At 32.6% G+C, this 10,541-nt stretch overlaps 3 protein-coding genes and 1 long non-coding RNA gene across 7 annotated transcripts in view; 1 reads left to right on the top strand and 3 right to left on the bottom strand.

Moving 5' to 3' along the window:
- Nucleotides 1-1,445, bottom strand: part of LOC106297176 (glutathione S-transferase U23) — a 7,687-nt gene extending 6,242 nt beyond the window's left edge. Inside the window, exon 1 of the mRNA XM_013733452.1 lies at nucleotides 974-1,445. Within this exon, the coding sequence (XP_013588906.1) occupies nucleotides 974-1,288 (315 nt within the window). The 5' untranslated portion in view covers nucleotides 1,289-1,445. The remainder of the gene's footprint in view (nucleotides 1-973) is intronic.
- A 554-nt stretch (nucleotides 1,446-1,999) lies between these two features.
- On the bottom strand, nucleotides 2,000-3,163 carry LOC106298992 (glutathione S-transferase U22). The gene is made up of 2 exons (XM_013735121.1): nucleotides 2,744-3,163; nucleotides 2,000-2,490 (listed from the first exon to the last, which is right to left on the bottom strand). The coding sequence occupies exons 1-2, from the start codon at nucleotides 3,059-3,061 to the stop codon at nucleotides 2,149-2,151; spliced, it is 660 nt and encodes a 219-aa protein (XP_013590575.1). The 5' UTR covers nucleotides 3,062-3,163; the 3' UTR covers nucleotides 2,000-2,148.
- Nucleotides 3,164-3,872: 709 nt separating this feature from the next.
- Nucleotides 3,873-5,643, bottom strand: LOC106296978. 4 transcript variants are annotated; one of them, XM_013733244.1, is made up of 3 exons: nucleotides 5,376-5,643; nucleotides 4,911-5,020; nucleotides 3,873-4,536 (listed from the first exon to the last, which is right to left on the bottom strand). In XM_013733244.1, exons 1-3 carry the CDS (start codon nucleotides 5,537-5,539, stop codon nucleotides 4,454-4,456), a joined length of 357 nt encoding a protein of 118 aa, XP_013588698.1. In that variant the 5' UTR covers nucleotides 5,540-5,643; the 3' UTR covers nucleotides 3,873-4,453. The 4 variants fall into 4 exon arrangements, with proteins under 4 accessions (XP_013588698.1, XP_013588700.1, XP_013588697.1 ...); XM_013733246.1 differs by having other exon boundaries at nucleotides 4,950-5,020; XM_013733243.1 differs by lacking the exon at nucleotides 4,911-5,020 and having other exon boundaries at nucleotides 3,873-4,555.
- Nucleotides 5,644-5,899: 256 nt separating this feature from the next.
- Nucleotides 5,900-7,068, top strand: LOC106298730. Its single transcript, XR_001261540.1, has 3 exons — nucleotides 5,900-6,172; nucleotides 6,260-6,310; nucleotides 6,613-7,068. It is a non-coding gene; the product is annotated as an uncharacterized LOC106298730 (long non-coding RNA).
- The last annotated feature ends 3,473 nt before the right edge of the window (nucleotides 7,069-10,541 follow it).

Genomic DNA, 10,541 nt, shown 5'->3' with positions numbered 1-10,541 from the left:
TTTTGCATATTCTATATGGAACCAAGAGATATGTCATTTGTTTGATGATTGTATTATGATAGCTACTAACATAGGAGATGACTAGAGAAAGAGAAATGAGTATGAAACTCTTATATGGGTAGCTTTTGTAAACACATTTGGGTTTATTAACAGTTGTGACAAGCAATTATGTTTATAGTAAAGGAAACCCGCCGCAGCGTCAATAACAAATGCGCCTGTTTTTTGGTTGTTTGGGATTGTAATAGCTTATCGGTTTTCTAAATCAATATAATTGATTTGACTAAAGCTATCTTGGATGACAAAAAGAAGGATTGCAGGTTTAATAACTTCCACTTTAGACTTTAATTTCAACTAAATTATAATCAGTCTTTTATCCATATCATCTTAGTTATAATCGTAAGGATTTATTAGAATAAATAAACAGTTTCAGCAATATTTAATATGTGATTTAATAAACAAAAGAACGGTAGGATTTTTAGGATTTAAAAGGATTGAAGACAATAGTTAATGAATATGAAAAGAATACGAAGCAGATGATGAAAAATGATTCGAGCAAATTAGTGGCAACACAGAGGTAAGCGAGATAAAAATATCAATCAATAAAAAATGAAAGAAAAATGAGCAGGGTTAAGTTATTACACAAGCCAAAACTAAGACAAATCAAACGACAGAACGTGAAAACAAATGTAAACAAGATAAGAGGAGATGGTGAAGATAAAATGCATTGAAAAACTGAATGCTAGATTAATAAGCAAAATACAAAAATAGATTAAAATGCAAAAACCCTAACGATCCCCAGTGATTATAATGTAAGCGAAAAAATTTCATGCAAAGCCGGTTCATCAATATTTCAGGCTAATGTTTCACTAGGACCGGCTTTGTTGTTTGTGTATACACAAAAACATACAAGAATGAGTATAAGCAAGTGATTATGATGCAAAGAACTCAAATAACCAAAAGTGAGAAAGAAAACCTTCTTGTCAATGTAATCTGACCAGAATCTCGCCTGAGCTCTCTGGTAAGGATCAGAAGGGAGAATGGGGTTTGCGTCAGGCCAGACTTCGTCGATGTACTGTACCTGGATGATGGATTCGCAGATCGGTTTGCCTTTGTGAATCAAAACAGGAATCTTCATGTGAATAGGGTTCATTTCAAGAAGCAAAGGGCTCTTGTTACTCAGGTCTTCTTCTCTGTATTCATATTTCACTCCTTTCTCCTCTAGAGCAATCCTTGTCCTCATCCCAAACATGCTCGACCAGTAATCCAAAAGAATCACCTCTTCTGCCATCTTTAGTTGTTGGTGAAGAAGAAGAAAGAGTCTGAAATTTTTGGTAATTATAGAGCCAATTAAGAAAATGTGTAGTGTCCACCTATTCTTGGCAATGTCACTGGTAACTCCAAACTAATGGAGTCTAGAGAGATCTTGAGTCAGTGATTTGCTATATCTCTGTACTTGTGTCATGTCCAACTACTCTACTTCCTCGTTTGCATTATTGTACCCTAGTTAGGTGGGTGTACATGTAAGTATGTAACACGTGATATTAATTAACGTACAAATGATACCACCTAGTTAGTACTTTGTTTTGGATCATGTAGAGAGTTACAGCACAATGTCAACGTCAGGCACGATCAGAACATCAACCAAAATGGCTCTTGTTACTTGGATCTTCTTCTCTGTACTCATATTTCACTCCTTTCTCCTCTAGAGCAATCCTTGTCCTCACCCAAACATGTTCGCCCAGTACTCCAAAAGAATCACCTCTTCTGCCATCTTTAGTTGCTGGTGAAGAAGAAAGAGTTTGATAGTTTTGGTAATTATATAACCAAGAACATTGGTTTTGGAATCAAATTCTCCATAAACTCTCTCATTACAACTTTTTACATAAGGGAAGAATAAATGGACCTACGATTGTTCAGTTAGATTAGAGCTTCTAATCGGTGATAAGTGGATTATCCCATCTATTTTATATATTACTTAAGATCTTTTATAATTTACGATGTAGAATACTTTATTTATAATAAGAACCATTTTCTTGAGTCACAAGAAACAAATATTCTTTGGAGAAAATAAAACTGAAAAAGATAAAACAGAGAACAAAGACGTGAGATGGAATCAATTCACAAACCAAAGATGAAAAAGGATGCAATTTAGACACAATATATCTTGCGAATCTTAAAGGCGAACTCAACGATCTTCTCAGGGTCAGGGACAGAGTTAACCACGCTGTCTCTTTGCAAACACCTCTTGGCTGAAGCCATAAGTGTTGGACACTCTGGTTCGATGCTGAAGTTACCGCATTTCTCAGATGCTTCGAACCACATGTAATAACCAGTCATGGCAATGTCTATGAACCCAAAGTTATCTCCTCCGAAGTAGGGTTTGTTTCCAAGCTCAGACTCAAGAATCTTGAGTGCTTCAATATACTCTTTCTTGGCCTTCTCTTGTACCTCGCCTTTTGTTGACCATATCTTATCCGCTGGTTCGTAAACCTACAAAACCAAACTAGTCTTAATTTCACATATTGTCTCAAAATAATAGAAATAGAATTTGGATAGGAGTGCCGAACTGACATATTTAAAAATTCATAATGCCCTACGCTCAAATAAAAATTTGTGCCCTTATTTTTAATATAATTTTTTATAATATCCTAAGTTCAATTAAAATTCTCGCGAATTGTGATGCCATGAGCGATGATTTTTGTTTTCCTATGGTCCGGACGGACATAGATAATAGGATAGGTACCTTGGTATCGATAAAATCGACCCAGAATCTGGCTTGAGCTCTTTGGTAAGAATCAGAAGGGAGGAGGGGGTTCTTCTTGTCTGACCAGACCTCGTCGATGTACTGGACTACGTTCATGGATTCACAGACCGGTTTACCGTTATGGATCAGAACCGGAATCTTCTTGTGAACCGGGTTCATTTGAAGAAGCAAAGGGCTCTTGTCCCTCAGATTCTCTTCTCTGTATTCAAACTCGACACCTTTCTCTCTCAGTGCGATCCTTGCTCTTACACCGAATGGGCTTGGCCAGAAATCTAGAAGAATCACCTCATCAGCCATTCTTGGCTAGTCTTGTAATAATCAAAGATGTTAAAAAAAGAACTCTGATCAAAACTTCCGAGTAATAAAAACTGTAGCTATTTCGGGTTATTTTGTATTCATTGTTTTCTTTGTCAACAACTATTGTTAATTTAATTCAACAAGAATTGAAATTTTATATTAGGTTTTACAAACCTCATCAGCCACTGCTTACGTCAGTATACTTATCAGTTAAGATCTTTAAAATCTCAAAGCTTCTCTCTCTCAAGGAAGTCAAACGTTGGAGAGCTTAAGAATAATTTCTGTGACTTAAGAGCATGTTTATTGGTATAACACATTTAAGGGTTCTTAGTGAATTTTTAACTCTTAAAAGTGAGATAAGAAACTTGGTTAAGAGACACTTAATTAAAGTGGTTTAATGGTAGTTTTTTAACAAAGGTTCTTACCAATAAAAAATATTAAATTTATTTATTTTTTATTATTTTTTGACAGCATATTAAATTTATTTTTAAACATAAAATTTTAAACAAAGATTAAATTTATTTATTAAATAAACAAAGTCAAACATAACATTTAAACATAGATTTAAAAAAAAAACATAAACATTATATAATTAAAGATAAAATTTATTTCTTAAAAAAAAATTGTAAAAAATAACATTTTAAATATATATTTTATCATCAATTGATCCTTCGAAATTGTTTTGAGAAAAAGATGAGATGAAAATTGTTTATAAAAGTTGTTTACAAGATAGAAATTGTTTTAGATTTAGATGAATATTTCGAACATGAGAAGGAGAAAGAAAGGAAGAATATGAGAAGAAAAAACAAAGGCTTGTGAATACACTTTCATTACAAGATATTATTTATACAAGTTTGTGAATACACGATCATACAATCATTATAAAGGTCTTTCATTTCTTGACCGTGAAACATTTTCAACGTGACCACAACAATACAATATACATGTGCTAACCAATGTCTGTGATAGAAGAAAACAAGACAACAAGAAGAGAGGCTCCAGTTCGAGGAGGCAGAGAGGCTCCAGTTCGAGGATGCAAGTGTGGCACGTTACGCCTTCCAGAAGCGTTCTTTAGCTCAGCTAAGCTAGTATGAGAATACACTTCTTCAAAAGAATTAGCTTGTCCAGTGGCTCCAGGAGGCAAGGAGGCTCCAGTTCCATGAGGCAGAGAGTTCGAGGAGGCAGAGAGGCTCCAGTTCGAGGATGCAAGTGTGGCACGTTACGCCTTCCAGAAGCGTTCTTTAGCTCAGCTAAGCTAGTATGAGAATACACTTCTTCAAAAGAATTAGCTTGTCCAGTGGCTCCAGGAGGCAAGGAGGCTCCAGTTCCATGAGGCAGAGAGTTCGAGGAGGCAGAGAGGCTCCAGTTCGAGGAGGAAGAGATGTTCCATTTTCAGGAGGTGAGGAAGTTCCTGCTCCAGATGTCCGACCAGCTCCTTGGAAAGAATAAGCACCACGACGAGGAGCACCCATAACCTGCAAATATTTTACCAATCTAATTAAATTTTAGATGTTTACCAAAAGAGACACCACATAAACTACTAAGAAAATATATATTTATCAACGTAGCCACAAGAAAGAGATGATAAAGTTCTGTGTTCTTCAGGTAACCAGTTTGAAAACAAGTTACAGTCTTTAAGATACTTCTAAAAAGAAATAATCCAACACGAGAAAATCAGCTTTTGAAAGCAAAAGAAAAAGACACTAATGCTTGACTTAATAATTGAAACATGGATGATAAGAATTACATGAGGACAATTGAAGTAAAAAACAAAATTCTGTAAACTACAGATGTTCTGACCAGACACAATAGCATCAAAATAATGAGAAAACAGAAAAGAGATGTGTACGCTGGAGAAGCGTGGTCAACTCTTCTTGCTGAAACTTACAATCAGTCCTCATCAGAATAGGATTGCAATGCAGATATGGCATCATCTTCAAGACAATTGTACAGCGTAATCTACATCATAAGAGAGACACACCAATGGCAATATATGCGATCCATGACTCAACCAAGATAGAGCAATCAAGTTTATTAGATAATGAAACCATAAACTTAAGCTAGTCTTAACACAGATAAAGCCATAAACTTTCACACAATCTCCAACACTAAAAAGCTTATCACAATCAGCAATGTGTATAGAAGGAACCCATCAAGCAAAGTTTCAATTTTTCGGACAAGTGAATCGACAACATCCCAAAACAGCAATCACAAACCCCAAAATCAGACAACCCCCAAAATCAGACAAAACAGCAATCACAAACCCCACCAAAACCTAAACAGACCCAGAACAATAAAATGAGAAGACTTTAACCTTATTTCTACCAGCAGTGACGAAGACATTGAAGAAACGAGAATCAAAGAAGTTGAAAACAACATCATGGACTCAAAACTCCGATCCTTGGTCGCCGACCTCATCTCCCTCCCTATGCCGACGATCGCCGCCGTAACCGGCCACGCCTCCGCCGCGGGGTTCATTTTCTCGAGCGGAAACAGAGAGAGAGATAGAGAGAGACGGAAGCAACGACACGTGCACAGTAAAAGCCGTCTCTTGGTTCTCTTAATTAAGGGACGCCTCTTGTGTTTATTTCTTTTTTTCTTTTTTTTTAAATTGTAAATACCCTAAGATACTTTTGTTTAAGAGTCACCAATAAACATGCTCTAAGAATTAAAGAGCAAAACATCATCTTTATATATAAAGATATGTTTTTTCCCTCCTGGTGAGGACACATAGGCAGCCACGTCACAAAGTCGTTCAACCTCGAGCTGAGACGTGTCTCAGAAGAGTAAAACTCGGCGTTTCATTTAATCTGGTTCAAAATGGGCTTTGGTACTTCGATGTGTGTTGGGCTTTTAGTTTAGAAGTTGTATCGGGCCCGGGTTACTTGAGATCGCCCTCTAACCCTAGTTCTGATGAAAGAAGAAACGAGCTCCATCCTCTTCTTCGTGCGGCTACGAATCGGTGACGTCTTAGCTTCTCCTCTCCATGTTAAACGGTCCGAGTTATGGCTGTATCGAAGCGTCATCTTCTTCAATGCCCTCATTAACAGTATCTCTCCACTCCACTCCTCATTAACCCTAATTCAATGGATATCCCATTACATCGATTGAGTGAGTCTTCGACTATAAATATATAAGTTTCATACCCTGCAAATCATCACTTTGATCCTTTCAATCACTGCATTTCTAAACTTTCAGAGACAAAAATGGCTGCCTCCTCTATCAAGACATAATCTGTCTGATTCTTAGGTATGTTCAAGTCTTAGCTTTAGGTCTGTTCAGATGTTACAGAAAATTTTGTTTTCTTTTAGAAAGTTCAAAGCTTTGCTTGAAATTGAAAATTTTGGTTTTATGTTTGGTTCTTGGTGATGATGAACTTCTCTGCGTACCTTTTGCGTCTTCTTATCAGATGAGTCCTTAACAGCCTTATGAATCCAGTTTAAGGGAATTTCGTATTGACTATTTGTTATTAGCTGGTGACCGCTAAGTTGGTGATCTGATCCGGATCATACGTATCTGTTTTATATTAAACATTGTTTTCGTTTTTGCAGATGGATATAACTTCTTCGTATAATCAGAACAATGCTTGACGATGAGATTCAAGGAGAAGAAGCTTCAGAACCTTCTCTTAAAAGAAGAAAAGAAACTGAAAGACCAAGCTCTGCTCTACTCATTAATTGCTCATAGAGCAAAGGTATGGGAAATCTTTATCCACAAAGAAGATGATCGTGTGCAATGCAATTGTTGTTTCTGTAAATTTGCAGGAACTGAAAGTGGCACTTGAAACACGTACGTACGTGAGATAGCTGAGTGTATTTTAGTTCCTTTTTGTATTTTGTTCAGCTCGAGTTATATGTGTGTTTAGGGCTTTAAGTGCAAGTTGTTTTCTCTTCTCTGTTATTTGTTGTAAACTTGTGATGTGATCATCTTTGGACTTTGATCAAAAAGTTAGTACAATGTGGGTTCGAAACCTTTTTCGAGTGTGGTGTAATATGTTTGAAACTGAATATTTGTTTGGAACTTTGAGCAATTGAGTAAAATTACTTCTAATAGGTGAAGGGAAAACTTCATGTCAGCAGATTATTTAAAGAATTATAAATTCTTCCATAACTTTTGTTTAATTAACATCTAAACCAAAATTTTAACACAATTTATAAAAATATTCCGTAAACATTTATTCAATGCTATATTTTGAGCACAAAATATTTCTTTGTCAGTTGAATACAAAATTACAATAATTTCTAAAGTCGTGAATAAAATTTTAACACAATTTTATAAAAAATAAAAGTTAAACTTATTTCTTAAACAATTAAACCAAATATTTTAACACTATCCCATAAATATTTCATAAAATATGTTTTTAACCATGAGTATGTTTTGAACCAAAACTAATTGTCAATTTTAAAATCATAAATTAAAATTTCAAGGCATTTTTAACGATAGACAAAAGTAAACTATAGTTATACTAATATATCTGATAATTTTATATTATACTAATACATCTAGAACACAAAATACTTTTTGTCAATTGAATACAAAATAAAAATAATTTAAAATCATGAATGAAATTTTAACAAAATTTTATAAAAAAGTTATATATCAGGGTTGTATTAATATATATATTTAATATTTTCAACATCATAGGAAGAAGATAAATTCGATAACAAACATAATGTATATAGATATCGTATTATCTTATTGTTTTAAAAATTTAAATATACATTAAAATTAATTTGAAATAAATATAAAATGTTATTATCATTTTCTGAAAATATACTTACATGTGAATAATTTAAAAGGAATACGAAATCATTTAACATTGTACATCGCTATAAATACATTATAATTTATCTAAACTAACAAAATTAATAAATTTAGTTATATTAATATATTTGTACTAAATTAGAACTTCAATTTAAATGATATAAATTCAATGACTAAATATCATTCAGTCTAAATGTATAGTAATTTTTGAACATTTTATATATAAAGTAACTAAATTTAAATCAAAGTATAATATCTAATAAATAAAATAAATAGTTGTTTACTAACAAGATATAGCTAATTTAAAAATAAAATTAATTAATTATAATAAATTCAATGTCAAATAAAAATTTTAAAATTAAACAGTATCACTTATTTTGAAACCCTAATTATTAATTCAGATAACATGATTTATTTGATTTAAAAAATGAAAACATATAAAGTTCAAACAAGCATATATATATATATAGTTACAATTTCTATAGGTTTTCCTTTACCTACCTATTTTAAGTAATCTTTATTATAATAAATAATGTATTTCTGCATTGTATAACTTAATAATTAAAAGAAAAACGTATAAAAGCAAAAAGTTGCGCCAAATTAAAAAAATTAACATATAAAATTGATTCATGTTTTATGTGTTTAACATAATCGAGTACAGTTTTAAAACTATTTTACTTATTAACAAAGTTAAAATAGAACAAATATTGAGAACAAAGTAAAACAATAACAGTTTTATATCTTTTTAATGATGAAACATATATATTTTTCTTAAATAATAATATAAATATAAAAATGCAATGAAAAAAAAAATTAATTGAAAATAAATTAAGCATTATAATTATTTTATTAAAAATTAATGCAAAGTTTTTGTGTCTTTCTAAACCAGAATTAATATTAGGAAAAAACAAACAATTTTGACAACGAAACAAAGCCGTAACAAGGCTAAAACATCTTTGCATATTGGCAACAACAACTGTGGTAAATGTAACTGTCTCTATGCCATAATTTTTCTATGCACATAGAACATAAGGAATGCATAAAATTTATGGATCGTCATGAACGACAAACCGAGATGTCTGAAGCTGATAAATGATGGAGTAGATCAAGCGTTCCTTATGCAACATATCTATAATGAAAATGAAGTGTTATGGAACTAATATGATCTTTGTAATGCTACCAAGAAAACACCACCTCAATAATCTGGAAAATTGATGCATTGATTTTTATTACTATAAACAAATGGAGAAGTTTTTGGAGTTGGTTCTGCGGTGACGAATAAATGCCTACACTCATCGACTGCTATTCAATTTTCACATTTTCCAGTTACAATATTTTTTTATTTTGATTAGCCTTGCTTTACCGTCTTTGCATTCAATATAAAATTATACTTTTAATAATAAATGCAACTTCAAATAATCACCATTTCCATTCCAATAACATGTCGAAAGACTATGATTTCATCACAAAAAGTAATTACTCTTATAACATACACAAAAAATTACTGACAATTCAATCCTGCCGAAACCAAAATATTACAAACCACAAATAACGCACCGGATATGAGATCATTTTTTTGTTAAAAAAAAACAACATGAAGACCATTTAAAGCCTACACAACATATCAATGCCACAACTTTTTTTAATATAGAAACAACTATTGTAAACAAGTAAAATATATCTTATCACATATAATCCATCTTTACTTACAACTTTCTAGAAGACAAAAACCATTAAACATCTCTTGAAAATGCAAATCTAAAATACAAACCACAAAATCATACAAAAAATAATAACATAGATTACGAGTAAAATATATCCCGCCCGTATGACGAACCGACCCTAGTTGAATATAAAGAAAAACAAACGTCCAAGTTGTAGAACAACACTCCACTTTACAGACACGAACTGTATTGTTAGACACACACAACATTCCAAAAGAACTGAACTCTTATAATTGTACCTTTTTTTCTTTGCAGTCCCATTAATCGAAGATTTAGAAAATATTGGTGATGGAGTACTTTTTCTAGTCTTATTAATTATTGTTTTCCATGAAAGCAATTTTAAAGCTAGAAGATTTGTGCGCAAGTGAGCTTAACAAAATAGATAATGAGATATGAAATGAAGTGGTTCACAGAGCTTTATTCATATGCAAGAAAATAAATGAAAGGAAGAAGATAAAGTTGTCACCAAGATAAAGATGATTCAAGATTGATTTTCATAAAAGATTGAAAGAGAGAGTTGCTTGTTGTCTAGGTTACTCGCAAAGTTCTAATAACTTTCTTATTTATACAAATCTACTTGTAATGAAACCCTCACACAAATGGGTCTATGACACGAGTGAGCTAAACATTGTGTTGGGCCTGTGCTTAATATTCCATTCATATACTAATATTTTCAAAAAAAAAGATTCGTAGTGGAGTCTCCACTCAAAGCCTCGAAGCGAACTGAGCATAATCTTTAAGCCTTTATAACGCACTATCTTTTTGGGTCAGTTCCATGCGTCATCACTGTTTACGGCTTTTATGTTAAAATCTTTCCCTACAATCAATCCTAAGAAACAAAAGAAAAAAACAACAAACAAAGCCTAACACAAATAATGGATTAGAGGTATTTTTAGTGGAATCTTTAGAGAGTGCTTATGTTGCCATGGCCTCCCAAAAGTGACTGAGAACCCAACACATTTTGTACTCGAAAGTAAAAAGGTTCTCTCTTT

This window comes from Brassica oleracea, chromosome C6, assembly GCF_000695525.1.
Source record: "Brassica oleracea var. oleracea cultivar TO1000 chromosome C6, BOL, whole genome shotgun sequence".
Lineage (NCBI taxonomy): Eukaryota > Viridiplantae > Streptophyta > Magnoliopsida > Brassicales > Brassicaceae > Brassica > Brassica oleracea.
The sequence above is the reverse complement of the archived record's forward strand: the minus strand, read 5'-3'. Positions and strand labels throughout refer to the sequence as shown.

Coding starts and splice junctions, on each gene's coding strand:
- LOC106296978 (XM_013733243.1), bottom strand. CDS start 5,539: ATGAACCCCGCGGCGGAGGCGTGGCCGGTTACGGCGGCGATCGTCGGC. Junction 4,556..5,375: donor TCACTGCTGGTAGAAATAAG/GTTAAAGTCTTC, acceptor AAATTTAATTAG/ATTGGTAAAATATTTGCAGG.
- LOC106298992 (XM_013735121.1), bottom strand. CDS start 3,061: ATGGCTGATGAGGTGATTCTTCTAGATTTCTGGCCAAGCCCATTCGGT. Junction 2,491..2,743: donor TCGATTTTATCGATACCAAG/GTACCTATCCTA, acceptor TTGGTTTTGTAG/GTTTACGAACCAGCGGATAA.